Source organism: Salvelinus alpinus, chromosome 20, assembly GCF_045679555.1.
Source record: "Salvelinus alpinus chromosome 20, SLU_Salpinus.1, whole genome shotgun sequence".
NCBI lineage: Eukaryota > Metazoa > Chordata > Actinopteri > Salmoniformes > Salmonidae > Salvelinus > Salvelinus alpinus.
In genome coordinates, this window is record NC_092105.1 from 32,742,307 (window position 1) to 32,758,605 (window position 16,299).

At 43.5% G+C, this 16,299-nt stretch overlaps 1 protein-coding gene across 1 annotated transcript in view; it reads left to right on the forward strand.

The window, feature by feature from the left end:
• The window catches only part of LOC139546677 (protein disulfide-isomerase A5-like), a 54,430-nt gene extending 38,419 nt beyond the window's left edge, over window positions 1-16,011 (forward strand). Inside the window, exons 13-17 of the mRNA XM_071355328.1 lie at window positions 415-578; window positions 1,173-1,303; window positions 3,772-3,842; window positions 14,028-14,162; window positions 14,335-16,011. Of these exons, the coding sequence (XP_071211429.1) occupies window positions 415-578; window positions 1,173-1,303; window positions 3,772-3,842; window positions 14,028-14,162; window positions 14,335-14,406 (573 nt within the window). The 3' untranslated portion in view covers window positions 14,407-16,011. The remainder of the gene's footprint in view (window positions 1-414; window positions 579-1,172; window positions 1,304-3,771; window positions 3,843-14,027; window positions 14,163-14,334) is intronic.
• Window positions 16,012-16,299: the final 288 nt, after the last annotated feature.

Sequence of the window (16,299 nt, forward strand, 5' to 3'; positions counted from 1 at the left end):
TGTGTATCAACAATGGTCCACCACCCAAAGGACATCCAGCCAACTTGACACAACTGTGGGAAGCATTTGGTTCAACATGGGCCAGCACGAGGTGTACTTTTCAGGGTTTATATTCAGCCTGTATTGAATTACCTCACTCTAGCGGGGTCAACCCGTTTTGGGGGAATTTGAATCTGAGTAAAAGTTTGTGCTTGTCTTGCCTCTAAAATAACAAGTTCAAAATACTTTTCGAACATCATTGTAATCTCACCTGAATTGTGTGGTGTAAACTTCAAGTGAATTGCATGTGCTTACTTTTTTGTGATTTTCCTGTTCTCACTGGGCTGAGTTGACCTTTAAGTGCTGTGATCCAGTCTGAACTAGCTGATCTACTATGTGATGGTGGTGTATCCTGATCTGACTCCTGCCCTCCAGAGCCCTGGAGTTCTGGCAGCCGTGGACATCACCATTCACAAGGTGGTGGGAGACCGCTTCAAGATCTCTGGCTTCCCCACCGTCAAGTACTTTGAGAAGGGAGAGGAGAAGTTCACTCTACCCCACCTTAGGAGCAAGGACAAGATCATTGAATATCTGCAGAAGTGAGCTATGTTCTTCTATAGTACTTTGTCCTTCCACAACCCAGGGTCAACATAAGCCTGGTCCCAGATCTGTTTGTGCTATTTTGCTAATTCCTAGTCATATTCTCAGCACAAACTGATCTGGGACCAGGCTAGGACCAGGTCAACATACCAGTTCCAGATGAGTTTATGTAAAATGGGCTTAAACTGAGGCAGTTCTCAACTTCTGGAGTCAAGTGTTGGTGTGTGTCATACCCATTCATTGACTTGATGTAGTATGTTCGGGCTGACACGTCACATTCTCTGCTGAGCTTAGCTGGCTAGATATGATGCCTGTTTGTCTCCAGTGGACTAGGAAGTCTTGCGAGATCAAGAGGATGGTAGATGGTGCAAATGAACAGTAAGCTGCTTTGAGGGTGCTTTACTATACTGCTAGATGCAGTGATATAATGCTCATGTTTTGTATTGTTGGAACCCTTGAGGTTTTAACAATATAGATTTTTCAAATGAACTTCCATTGAGCTAGTGCTACCAAAAGTTGCTGAATGTCTTTTCTTTTCAAACTGATCCACAATTTTTCCACTGTTAATGTACCTTGGTTTGTGTGACCTCCAGCCCCCAGGCGCCCCCTCCCCCAGAGCAGTCCTGGGAAGACAAGCCGTCTGGTGTTAGCCATCTTGGAATGGAGGACTTCAAGGAAGTGTTGAAGAAGAAGAAGCATGCCCTAGTCATGTTCTACGCACCATGTAAGTCAAATGTGACATTTGGACTTACTAGTCTCAGGCAGGGCGATTTCATCACGAGACAGTGATTCCAAATTGAGTCTGCTACATTAGCAACCTGCTAGTGACAATGACACTGCACCGCTTGTTAGTGTCCGATAAAACCACATTTGATTTATTTAACTTTTTACACTTTTTTTTAATGATCTATGCTCCCTAGGAGCAAAAGGGTTTAAGGTTTTACACCACCAATACAATCATTCTAGCCTCTTTCTTGCCATCATCTGGTGGAAAATGACACCAAATGCTCAGTATAGACTTATAGTACCATTGGGGGGAAAGTAGTATGACAGCATTGACAGGCCCACCACCCAATACAGCATCTCCATATCCTTTCAGCGGACTCACACCCTTCCTTCCCAGTTGATTCAGGACCGGTTCATGGGATGTGCCGGTTGACAGTAAAGAAGCTTTGCAGTCACTGTCTGATAAGAGACTTCAAAGACCACACATCACTGCACCGTCCGTCTTCCTCTTAGTTAACATGAAACAAAACAACGCCTTCGGTTTTTCCTCCACAAAGAGGTTGTGGAGACCCAGCAGAACACGGCAATAACAACCTGCTCTGTTTTTGTCCCTCTTCTCCTAATCCTCTTTGTAACAACCGCCTATTAGGGGCTTTGAGAGATCAAACTACTGACTTTCACATAAAGACTCTCTAATCTAATGCCTTCAGACAATATGTACATTGTTACCTAAAGGAGGGCGTCTGTCTGATAATTGCAGCCTCTTCGTCAGATCTTCTGAACTAAACTTCTACCTCTAACATGTAGCAGAGCAACGCTTCCTATCCCCAGGAATTTCCTGCTAGTTATTTTTGTCGCACTTCACTAAATGCTCATTTGTATCATACCTTTTTAGACTAAATACTGGAAATGATTTGTAAATAAGAAAGCATTAACACTTAATGTTGCATTTACACCAGAAAGCTACTGTATATTTCAATTGGACCTGTTGGGAATTGTCAGTTTCATATGTGAAGTGTAGAATCAAGATGGGATCGGACAAACCGGTATATTATACCCTGCACGTATTGGAGATACAGCACATTGTTTTTACTACTAAAGCTCTTACACCAATTACATAAGATTCAACAGATTTCACGTTCTTCTACATGAAATGGGAAAATCAAAGCATACGGCTTGCTGCAGCTCCCTGTGGTTCTATTGTTGAATATCAATTATTACTAGATGTGAAAGGGACTGAAATGACAAGGCATTTACATGGTGAAAAGGAGAGGGTTCTCATTTAATGTGATTTATTTTAATTTTTTTCATTTTCAGCAGAAAAGCAGCACAAACTATCCAGAATTATTCACTTAGTTGGTAATCTTCTTACTCAGTGGCAGAAAAAGTGGTATCAGTAATCACTTTTAAAAAGTGAGTTGTTACAGTAGTTGACCCTAAGCAGGTAGAGCTTCTCTCGTGGATGTGCGTCCCCTTGCTGAAAGACCAGGGTCAGTCATTATCTGCCATGTCTAGCATTCTTTAGTATAAAATGGTATTCCTGACATTCTGAGTCCTGGTAACGTGTCCTGTGTCCCAAATGGCACCCTATTCCCTATATAGTGCACGACTTTTGACCAGGTCCCTATGAGCCAAAAGCAGTGCGCTATATAGGGAACAGGGTGCCATTTGGGACATGGGCATTGTGGTCAATGAGGCAGGGCCCATCCTTAGCTCTGATGCTGGTCATCATCATAATAACAATAAGTGGAGAAATGGGGTGTAACAACAGTATTTTTATTTTTTTTGCACCATTATGTATTATCACAGTCATCGTCATGGTCCATAAATGAGGAAGCGTGTCACACAATCCAGGCTTTGTTTACAGAGACCGAAACCTGAATATATTTGTATCTTTCAGAAAATGTGTCATTCAACAAACCTTTTTAGTGAGTTGAGGTGCTTGATTCACCTTCTTGCTAACCTTCATATCACTGTGGTGAACTGTGACGTCAGTCTGTTAGATATGTGGGCAGCATGTCAGACAGACCAGGTGTACCACACAGGAGGGCTGTACATGTGCCTGTCCCCGTCTACAGTGACTAGAGGATGGGTGGCGCACACATGCATACCTTTGTGTGTGGTGGGGTTCAGGGTGCCAGGCGGTGGCTGGGACAGATATGGATGGCCCAAGGAAAGCGGCAGGGAGGTTTCATTTATGACTCCAATAAAGGGATTTATAACTCTCTATAAAATACAAGTGAGCCATCACTAATGTGGGGTAATTCTGAAAGGGAAAGGCTGGCCTGGGAGGGTGTGTGTTTCTGAGTATGTGAGGGAGCATAATGATCACTCTCATAGGTTTTGTGTTTGAATTACAATAAATCCTGTATTATTGTCTTTGTGTGGTATTAATGGTAGTTAGTTGGGGTGAGCCAAGGGTCAGTCTATTCTGTAATATCCCTGAGTGTCTCTGCTCCCTAACAGGGTGTCCCCACTGTAAGAATGCTGTCCCTCATTTCACCACGGCAGCAGATCTCTTCAAAGAGGACCGCAAGGTGAGCCTCTCTCCAACCCTCTCCTGAAATGCACACATTGTCTATTTTCTCTTTTTCTTTATTCCTCTTCTGTCTCAATGTACCGTTGACCTTCATAAGCATTACTACTCTTAGATGCACTCTCTGGCTTGGACTCAAGTCACAGATACTGTACTCCCTCTCTACCTCCAGCCTCAGTTAAACTCTGACTCCTTCATCCTCTCAATCCATCTGACAGCCTCCCTCTAAGTCTAATACATTCTGATTCCCTGACTCAGTCAACTCAGTCACTGTTTCCAGTTGTTAGCAAGACCCTTCCTAACTGACTGACCTCTGTACACACACGTGCGCACACACACACTGTAACGTGAACTCTCTGAACAACAGGGTAGCGTGCTTGGCTGTACTCACAGTAAGTATTAATCATCATAACACTAACTGACCACAAAAACAAAGAGGTTAAATGACGCATAATGGTTGCGTCACTCAATCTGACAAATATCTTTGGTATTTGGCTTGCGTGTCTTTCATTATTCACATTGTGGAAATAAATCTGTTAACAGAGGTTTACTAAATCACTGATTGTGTAAGATAACTCTTTATTCTGGACTTAGGTGTTCATATTGGTTCTTGTTCAGAATAAGATCTGCACCCTCAGCCCAGAATGTGAATCTTTCTGCTGTGGATACGCGTGGCATTAAATGCACGCCTAGGCCCAAGAATTTGTCTTTATTCTAGACTCACATGAATCACCATCTACTAGCTCTGTTTTTTGCCTAGATCCCAGTCACGGGGTGGGGCTGAAACAAGTCACTCTGTGTGCACTTCGTCACTGAGACTCTCAATAACGAGCCCAGAGCAGAGCGGTGTCTAACGCTGCTTGGCTGAAGGATCTCTTATGTGTCAACTCGGCGTAAACACTGAGGACAGACCGATGTCTGCAGGCGGGGTGTGGTGTAGTAACCTCCATTACTGCCACAATAAGAGTTTGAGGCTGTGTATCCAGGGAGGGTTGGTTGGTTGCTTGGTGTTGTGGTTGGATGAGGAGGAAGGCGCTCCAATGCAACATATCCACAGGGGTACCTTCTCTTAAAAACCTCTCCAGCTACTCCTCATGCACCTTCTCATCCCATCACAGCACTGCTGCAAAGCGGTGTATTTTACAGCGAATGCTGCAGAAGCAAACTCCTTCGTGGGCCACTCTTTCCACTGTGCGTTGGCTGGTGCGTCACTGCTGGCGGTTTAAGCCGGTTTAAAAACAGCCTATACTACATCTTTGTCTAAACAGTAATCTGAGCTGCGTGCGATTTAACAAGTCACAGGAAGCATGCGCTCCTTTTGTTGCCTTTCTTGTAGCCAGGTTTGGGCGGATTACTTGACGAATGTACTAGCCTGATTAAAAAATAAAATAAAAAACATGCCCATGTTCAATAGCCTAGAAAAGACAAAGAAACCTAAAGTCATTTTAACCTGTCTAGGACTGGGGTTCCGCTAGCGCCAAATAAAAATCAACATCTCATAAATTAAATTTCTCAAACATACAAGTATTAGGCACCATTTTAAAGATAAAATTCTCGTAATCCAGCCATAGTGTCTGATTTCAAAAATGCTTTACAGCGAAAGCTCCACAAACAACTATGTTAGGTCACCACCAAGTCACAGAAACCCAGCCATTTTTCCCACCAAAGAGGAGTCACAAAGCACAAATAGAGAATTTAATCACTAACCTTTGATCTTCATCAGATGACACTCATAGGACTTCATGTTACACAATACATGTGTGTTTTGTTTGGTAAAGTTCATATTTATATCCAATAATCTTAAATTACATTGGCGTGTTAGATTCAGTAGTTCCAAAACATGCAGTGATATTGCAGAGAGCCACATGAATTCACAGAAATACTCATAATAAATGTTGATGAATACAGCTATTATACATGAAACTTTAGATACACTTCTCCTTAATGCAACCGCTGTGTCAGATTTCTAAAAAACTTTACGGAAAAAGCATAACCTGAGAACGGCGCTCAGAGCCCAAACCAGCCAGAGAAATATACGCCATGTTGGGTAGTCAACATTATTCATATATAAATATTCACTTACATTTGATCTTCATCAGAATGCACTCCCAGGAATCGCAGTTTGACAAATGCTTGTTTTGTTCGATTATGTCCAATAGCTTCTTTTGTTAGGGCGTTTGGTAAACAATCCAAAAGCGCGATCTGGTCCATTCGGACGAAACATTCAAAGTTATATTACAGGTTGAAGAAACTTGTCAAACTTTATTGAACTTCTATGATAAAGACATCCTAATGTTCCAACCGGAGAATTCCATTGTCTGTAGAAATGCACTGTAACGAGAGCAACCTCAAGTGAAAGCGCGTGACTGAGAACGAGGCTGTAGGCAGACCCCTTACTCAAACATCTCCCATCTGGCCCCCTTCACATGAGAAGCCTGAAACCACGTTCTAAAGATGGTTGACATCTAGTGGAAGCCTTAGGAAGTGAAAAATAACCCATATCCCACTGTATTCGATAGGGGTGAGTTCAAAAACTACAAATCTCAGATTTCTCACTTCCTGTTTGGATTTTCTCAGGTTTTTGCCTGCCATATGAGTTATGTTATACTCACAGACATCATTCAAACAGTTTTAGAAACTTCAGTGTTTTCTATCCAATAATACTATGCATATATTAGCATCTGGGACTGAGTAGGAGGCAGTTCACTCTGGGCACGCAATTCATCCAAAAGTGAAAATGCTGCCCCCTATCCCAAACAAGTTAACCTGGTAGTAATGCATTTTCGAGAATCAAATTATCAATGATTAAACTCGTATTTCCTTGGAAAGTAGACTCAAACAGCATTTATTGGATAGGAATTGCCTTTAGCAAGGCACTGCAGCTTTTTCTGTCCGATCCCCTCAAACTTGTCAGCAGCCCAATGAATCTCCATCGATTGGAGGAGTATTAGTCTACTAGTGATTTTTACCGATATTTAAGGTCCAGTTGCTTTTTTTCTATGAATAGAACACTGAATATGACTGATCTGCACAGGTAGGAAACACTACCTCTTCAAAGAGACACAACTGCGAACTTCAAGGAGTTGGTCTGATGGGGATCCATAATGTCATCGGCCTCCCCCTTTGCTTGAGGAGCAATAGAGAACAAAAGAGGAAAGCCCCCCCACTTGTGCCATGTAATGACTTACCTGGACCACCTATTGAGATGTGCCTTTTTTAAGTAAATCGAGTGTTAAATGCGGTTAAAAGGAGACTGGAGTGACACTTTTTAATTCTACCCAATCATCTTAGTACTTTAAGAGCCCACATTGACACCTGATGGGCCATCAGCGGGACAATTAGTCAATATCCCAAAATTGATGTTGGTCATCTGCTATTGTCTGCTTGATAAAGCAGCGTCTAGATTTAACAGAAGACAAGGCTGTTTCGAACGGGATCCATCCATCTGGTATCTGCCCCCTAAAATTGTTTTCCTTTTTATTCAATTGAGATTTATGATAGATGCCTGGAGGTTTTTATTCTAGGCGTATAGATATCGTGCTTGGCTGCCAAATCTATCTATGTCCACATAATATTTAAATTGAGGAAGTGTGATCATAATGGTTGAATGATGGCACCGGGCAGGTATGGCTGCCACCTTATTGGCTCTTAACCAACCATGCTATTTTGTTAGGTGTTTTTTTTCACGTTCATTACTTGTTTTGTACATAATGTTGCTGCTACCGTCTCTTATGACCGAAAAGAGCTTCTGCACATCTGAACTGTGATTACTCGCCTCAAATTGGATGAAGAGTTTTTCTTCAATGAGTCGGACAGGAGGGATACTACCGACACCCGACCAGGCTCAGGTCCCCGTCAATCGCTTGAGAAGGAAACTGAGATTTTGCGGAAAAAGATCAGGGTGCCTTGTGAGGATCAGGCGACGAGCCTGGGAGGGTGTGCCCTGCTAGCTAACGTTCAATCACTGGAAAATAAATGGGGCGAACTGAAGGCACGTATATCTTACCAACGGGACATAAGATATTACAGTTAATGTTTCACCGAGTCGTGGCTGAACGATGACATTAAGAACATACAGCTGGCGGGTTATACACTATCGGCAGGATAGAACCGCAGCTTCTGGTATGACACGGGGCGGGGGCCTATGCATATATGTAAACAGCTGGTACACGATATCTAAGACTCTACCTCAGGCGAGCAAAACCTCGAATCTCATGATAAACTGTAGACCACACTATCTACCTAGAGAGTTTACATCTATTTTTCGTAGCTGTCTAAATACCAGCACAGACCGATGTTGTCACAAACCGCACTCAATGAGCTCTATACCGCCATAATCAAACAGGAAAACACTCATCCAGAGGCGGTGCTCCTAGTGTCCGGGGACTTTAATGCAGGTAAACTTGAATTCATTTTACCAAATTTCTATCAGCATGTTAAATGTGCAACCAGAGGGGAAAAAACTCTGGACCATCATTACTCCACACACCGAGACACATACAAAGCTCTCCATTTGGCAAATCTGACCATAATTATATTCTCCTGCTTACAAGCAAAAATTAAAGCAGGAAGCACCAGTGACTCGGTCAATAAAAAAAGTGGTCAGATTAAGCAGATGCTAAGCTACAGGACTGTTAGCACACTGGAATATGTTCCGACATTCTTCCGATGGCATTGAGGAGTACACCACATCAGTCATTGGCTTCAATAAGTGCATCGATGACATAGTCACCAGTGACTGTACGTACATACCCCAACCAAAAACCATGGATTACAGGCAACATCTGCACTGAGCTAAAGGCTAGAGCTGCCGCTTTCAAGGTGCGGGACTCTAACCCGGAAGCTTATAAGAAATCCCGCTACGCCCTCAGACGAAGCATCAATACAGGACTAGGATCGAATCGTACGACACCGGCTCCGATGCTCGTCGGATGTGGCAGGGCTTGCAAACCATTACAGATTACAAAGGGAAGCACAACCGAGAGCTACCCAGTGACACGAGCATACCAGATGAGCTAAACTACTTATTCGCTCACTTCGAGGCAAGTAACACTGAAACATGCATGAGAGGATCAGCTGTTCCGGATGACTGTGATCACGCTCTCTGCAGCCGATGTAAGACCGTTAAACAGGTCAACATTCACAAGGCAGGGTCTGACGGATTACCATGACGTGTACTCTGCGCATGCACTGACCAACTGGCAAGTGTCTTCGCTGACATTTTCAACCTATCCCTGTCTGAGTCTATAATACCACCATGTTTCAAGCAGACCACCATAGTCCCTGTGCCCAAGAACACGAAGGTAACCTGCCTAAATGACTACAGAGCCGTATCATTCAGGTCTGTAGCCATGAAATGCTTTGAAAGGCTGGTCATGGCTCACATCACCATTATCCCAGAAACCCTAGACTCACTCTAATTTGCATACCACACCAACAGATCCACGGATGATGTAATCTCTATTGCATTCCACACTGCCCTTTCACACCTGGACAAAAGGAACACCTATGTGAGAATGCTATTCATTGACTACAGCTCAGTGTTCAACACTGTAGTGCCCTCAAAGCTCATCACTAAGCTAAGTACCTCAGGACTAAACACCTCCCTCTAAAACTGGATCCTGGACTTCCTGATGGGCCGCCCCCAGGTGGTAAGGGTAGGTAACAACACAACCGCCACGCTGATCCTCAACACGGGGGGGGGTGCGTGCTGATCCTCAACACGGGGGGTGCGTGCTCAGTCCCCCTCCTGTATTCCCTGTTCACTCATGACTGCATGACTCCAACCAAGTTTTCTGATGATACAACAGTGATTGTGTACAGTAAGCCTGATCACCGACAACGATGAGACAGCCAATAGGGAGGATGTCAGAAACCTGACCATGTGGTGCAAGGACAACAACCTCTCCCTCAATGTTATCACGACAAAGGAGATTGTGGACTACAGGAAAAGGAGGACCGAGCACGCACCATTCTCATCGACGGGGCTGTAGTGGAACAGGTTGAGCTTCAAGTTCCTTGCCACCCACATCACGCACGTGACAAAGATTTGATAATCATTATTTTAGCGATCCACGGTAGACATCACTCAATGAAAAGGCCCCCCATCCCGCTGACGTGAGCTGCTAAACAGCACACTTGAGATGCATTTTTGGATGATAAAGTAGTGAATTTGGGTAGTTTCTCCTATTCTTCTCTGCAGATCCTCTCAAGCTCTGTCAGGTTGGATGGGGAGCATCGCACAGCTATTTTCAGGTCTCTCCAGAGATGTTCAAGTCCGGGCTCTGGCTGGGCCACTCAAGGACATTCAGAGACTAGTCCCGAAGCCACTCCTGTGTTGTATAGGCTTTGTGCTTAGGGTCGTTGTCCTGTTGGATGGTGAACCTTCGCTCTGGAGCAGTTTTTCATCAAGGGTTTCTCTGTACTTTGCTTCGTTCATCTTTACCTCTATCCTGACTCGTTTCCCAGTCAGTGCCACTGAAAAGCATCCTCACACCACGATGCTGCCACCAACATGCTTTCTCGTAGGGATGGTGCCAGGTTTTCTTCAGATGTGACGCTTGGCGTTCAGGTCGACGAGTTCAATCTTGGTTCCATCAGACCAGAGAATCTTGTTTCTCATGGTCTTAGTCTTTAGGTGCCTTTTGGCAAACTCCAAGTCGGCTGTCATGTGACTTTTTCTGAGGATTGGCTTCCGTCTGGCCACTCTACCATAAAGGCTTGATTGGTGGAGTGCTGCGGAGATGGGAGAACCTTCCAGAAGGACAACCATCTCCACAGAGTCACTGACAAAGCTCCAGAGATCATCGGGTTCTTGTTCAACTCCCTGACCATGGCCCTTCTCCCCCAATTGCTCAGTTTGGCCAGGCTGCCAGCTCTAGGAAGAGTCTTGGTGGTTCTAAACTTCTTCCATTTAAGAATGATGAAGGCTGCTGTGTTCTTGGGGACCTTCAATGCTGCAGTCATTTTTTGTTACACTTCCCCAGCTCTGTGCCTCGACACAATCCTGTCTCGGAGCTCTACGGAAAATTCCTTCCAAATCATGTCCAATCAATTAAATTTACCACAGGTGGACTCCAGTCAATTTGTAGAAACATCTCAAGGATGATCAATGGAAACATTCATCATACTTTTTGCAAAAACTGTACTGTACTACCTATTGCAAGTCAAAATGATTGCAACATGTCAAATTAGTTTAGCTTCAGTGAGGCGTCCATCGTTTACATGTTCAACATATTGGTCCTCAGGAGACGGATGGTGATTACTTAATGGTGACAAGCTCAATGTGCTGCGTTGTCTTTGAGATGCTGTCCTTGTCCCAAAATGGCACCACTATTCCCTGTGTAGTGCACCACTTTTGACCAAAAGTAGTGGACTACATGGGGAATAGGGTGCCATTTGGGACACGGGGCTGTCATTTGATCTATCAAAAAAGACAAGCGGAGCAGAGGGGGTGCGCTATGTATCAGATGGTATTTACGACTTTGTCCTGTTTCTTTCTGGCTGCGACAGCCAAGACACATCTCTTGTCGTTTTTAAATAGGAGTGATTGCTTTATGGTCTAGCTTGGTAGGAATGTGGTCTAGCTTGATATGAATGTGTTAGTAATTTTTTCTTAAAGGGAAAGTTCAGTTTTGTACATCTTAATGTTAGATGATTCCTCACCCTGAAAGTAGTCTATGGGCCATAAACTGTAGTCAACAGCTTTTTTTTCTTTTAAAGAAGCTAATGTTCGTGTGGCGAAATCATGCTTTCTGGTGTAGTAGACTATTTTGAATTATTTTATTTCTGTATAGACCGGAGTAGGCTAATTAGGCTTTATCATTTTGGAAATGTAATTAAATGCACTTTAGGGAAAGCTTAGCTTCCCCTAACCTTATTGACAAGCGTATGCTCCCATGCATGCGGAAGCTTTTTTTACTCACACATTCTTACACACGCACGCACGGCCTCTACTCTAATAGCCGACAGCTGCTCGCTCTGTGCCCTTCTCGCTCTCCCTTTTGGTAATGGCTCTGGGTTTTATAAAATAGTACAAAAAATTGCGTTTCTGCTGCTTCCCGCGCTCAGATCCAACCGATTGTCCTGGACCCAATATTTATGCATATTGGGTCCAAGGCTGCCCTGTGTCATTTCGGAATGGGAGCTGTAACGCCATCACCATTTGTCCTCAGATTATTCAAATTCAGCGCTGATTACCAGATAGGGCTGGACAGTATATTGTATTTTACTATATACCGCTATTGATGCACAAACTGGTTTGGGTTTTTAATTTACCTTTTAATGGTATTTGAATGTTTGCTTTGTTAAATGTGATATGCCGCGTGTAACATCAATTTTTATAGTTTACTCCGCTACTTGAGTCGTCTCTCTCCATGCCACTTTCCACACAGACCTAGCCCCACCCCCTGTCACTTAAGGAGCGCATTAGTTGTTGCTCAACCACGAGACACTTGCGTTTAGTCTGCATGGTCAATACAGCACTTAGAATGTATGCGTTGCCACCGTAGGGTCACACACTACTCATAAAGCAAATGTAAAAACATTGCATTCTGTCATACCGTCCAAAATTTGAAAAACCGTGTTATTTTGACTATTGCCCAGCCCTAGTATCAGGCCATTGGTGAGGGTCGTTAGCAAATTTGCTAGGCTACCCGTCAGCGGCAATTTTTTGTTGTGCAGTTTTGGATGGGATTACCGTGACAGGGAATTTGGCTGCGGTCGTGACTGCCAGTGTGGCGGTAATACGTCACTGCAACAGCCCTAGTCCAGATTGAGGGGAAATCCACACAATGTTGGTCAGCCAGATCTGAATACAATCCGACCACAACAGGACTTTAGTACGTTTTAGACCTGTCTTTTCAAAGCGATCTTCGTATTCTGATATCAGAAGTCGCATGTAAGTGTAGACCCAGCCAGAGAGGGAGAAACTAGCCAAACGGAATCGCGCTAGTTAGATAATCTATGGCAGCAACAAGTTTTTCTATCATACCATCTGGTAGTGCTGGATTTGACTGCATCAAATCGTTGTACAGTAGCCCGCTAAATTATCCAGCTCGCTAAAGCAGCAAGGCTATTTTGCTGCTCTCCCCAGCCAATGTCTACAACAATTTAATATATACAAAACAGCCTACCTGTTGGTTGCTAATTGTAGCCTACTCCTTCTCATTTAGCAAACTTAATTCTGTAATTTTAATTCCATTTTGAATTGATTAGAATTCTCCCACTTCACTTGTTACACATGGAGCCTCTGACTGTAGCGCCTCTTTGATTGACCGACAATAACAAGAAGCTACGCGTGTGAAACGTGTCTAGGCTACCGGTGCATCTTTTTTATAGGGTGCACTCATAAAACTGACAACTGTTTTAATGACAGTTTGAATGTAATGGTCTATCTTTGTCACAGATCATTTTAGACAAAGCCTGTAACATATGCCGGGAAGCAGGTGCAGAAGTAATAATTTCACCTGTTGTATTCGGCGCATGTGACAAATAACATTTGATTTGAGAAGGTGAGTTTAACAATGAACCAATACAGATGAACAAAAATGAAGCGTTCTGAACGTGAGAGAGAACAATGACTACTACTACTGAGAACTAAATAAAGGGAGAGTGATGAAGTCCAGGTGTGCGTAATGTGGGTTGCCAGGACCGGTGGTTAGTAGACCGGTGACGTCGAACGCTGGAGGAAGCAGGACTATGCGTGACAAAGCCTTAAAAAAAATGTGGGCTTTCTCTTAAATTAATACTCTCCCAAGATATTTGAATAACTGTGCTGTGATATCAGAGGAAAAACTGTTTGCAGTAACTTATTTGTTTTAGTTCCAAACAGACATGGCAGTTTCACCACTAAGGATTCCAGCTTTAAACTAGCTCAAAATCAATGGGTGGGATAGGGGCAACTGAGCAGGTGAGGTTCATCGAACAGAGAACCTGGCAGGTTTGGGAATGTGGAGGGAATCAATGTGGATGCAGAACAGCTCAGTCAGTGCCAAAGTAGCCTTGTTGAAAGCATATACTTTAAATGTCCACTTGTCGTGCATAACTTTACAGTATTCTGCAACATGCACACATTTGGTTCTTATGTAGCTGACTATTTTGGAAGTTAGTTGTGATTGCTGTTACATATTGCTTTCTGTGTATGACCATATGTTGAAGCTAAGCGTCTACCTGCTTTATACCCCAGATAGCCTATGCTGCCGTGGACTGCACTAAAGGACAGAACCAGGAGCTGTGCAAGCAGGAGAGTGTGGAAGGCTACCCTACCTTCAACTACTACAACTATGGCAAGTTTGCAGAAAAATACAACGGAGACCGAGGGGTAAGTGACACTGATCTTTAGTATTAGTGCCCTATTAAAAGAGTAAATGTTCATTTATGCACTGTATCCTTGTTACCGTTGAAGATAATCTTTCACTTATGTACTGTATTTACACTGTTAACCTATACAAAGTGATTACATATTTATCACAGGCCTCTCTTCATCTCCCTAGGCAGCAGGGTTTATAGGTTTCATGCGCAGCCTGCGGGGGCGGGACCAGGGCAAGAGGAAAGAGGAGCTTTAAGGCAGGGTGTGGAGAGGGAGGAGCCTGTCGTTGCACTGTGACCGTGGCCTCTTAGCACTGACATCACGTGATGTCGTCATGACGTGAAATCACGGGGCGGAGACTTGAGATCCTCAGCGTTTCAGGGGAGATGCTATATGAACACGCCGGGTACCCAAATTGATGACATGTTGCGCAGCTGGGAGACGAATGGATTCTGTTCAGTCAGTCGTCCTGATGAGCCCTTCCCAGCTAGCTCGTTCATGCTGGAAACAGCAGCGTGGCGCTGTACAGAAAGTGATGTTTAATTCGATGGGCGAGGGAGAAATAACTTGTAGTATTGGTCACCATCTGGATGTTACCATGAGATGCCTATTAGCTAACGTAATGACAAGCCTGTGTGAATGACCAGTGCAACGATGTGTCGAGGTGCTTCCCACTGAGCAGCAGTTGCTTCACCGGCAGCTGGATCATATGCTGTATCAGCTAATGTAGCCAATTTTGTTCCATCCCACTTGAGTAGGATAGCAGCCTACATGAGAAATAACTTGTAATATTGGTAGCAGAGACTGGAACCAAAATAATTTAGTTCTGAACAGAACTATTATTTATTTCATTCCATTCCACTGTTCCGACCAGTAAAAGAAAGTTCTGAACCGGTTCGAACCCCAAAAAAGTAGAGGTTTATGGAGAGGGCTCACTAGTACGACTGACTGAACTGAATCCATTCGTCCACACTCAATTCGCGTTGCACCACATACGTCATACATTTTGGGCACTAGGCGTGTCCATATAGCATCTCCCAGAACACAGCAATTTTTTTATCGATCGTGTTTGTAATGCCAGTGGCCACTTTTTATTTTATTTTTTATATATATATATTTTACTGGAATGATTTAAAAAAAACAGAACAGGAAAATTTGGCCCAAATACTGTGACTGCATTTGTGGAAAGCTACACCTTACTGCAGAGTTTCCCAAACTCAGTCCTTGGAACTCCAAGGTGTGCACGTTTGTTTTTTGCCCTAGCACTACACAGCTGATTCAAATAATCAACCACTCATCAAGCTTTGATAATTTGAATCAGCTGAAAAACTAAACGTGCACACTGGGGTCCCAAGGACCAAGTTTGGGAAACACTGCCTTACTGTATCTATGCAATACCAGACTCTCCCTTCCCACTCCTGAGAATCTGTGTGCTAGCTGAGCTGTGGTTGTTGCATGTGCCACCTACAGCCAGCTACAAGGATCACTACACTACTGTCCTATCCACCTCGGTGTGTTGCCCTGAAGAGGAATACGATCTTAATCTAAGCATACAACTGTTTGTTCCAATATTACGGTATCAATATTTTTGTACAGACCTGTCTGTCATGTTAGGTCTTGGTTTGTTTCAGGAGGACAATGATCTATTAGCTGAAAACTGTGGCCTTAAATATGTGTACGGAAGTTAATCACTCATCTCTGAGTCAGACAGATAGTTGTGAATGATTCTATGCGCTTAAACATAGCAAAGCTCTTGTAGTGGTGCTTTGAGGCCTGGTGCTTCCATTCCTCCACGTGTTTCCAAGTCAACCATGGGACAAATAAATCAAATCAGACAGGAACATAAAATGCCAAAAATAAATTAGAATTATTATGTTACTCTACATTCATTTCCAAACAATGATTTCCAGAAGCCTCCTGTTGTAGTGATATGCCTAGTATTATCTCTTTACAATAGTCCTGCATTACTCTAGTGTATTCCATTAAAAACAAAGGCTTTGGAAAAGATATGGGCCAAATATGGTCTCCTATTGAACATTACCTTTTCCTCCGTCCTTAAAATGTTTACAGGATCAAGACACTGTCCCAGTCCATCCCTTCCACCTTTGTCTGGGTAGCAGTCAGAACCATTCAACTCAATATCAGAAGG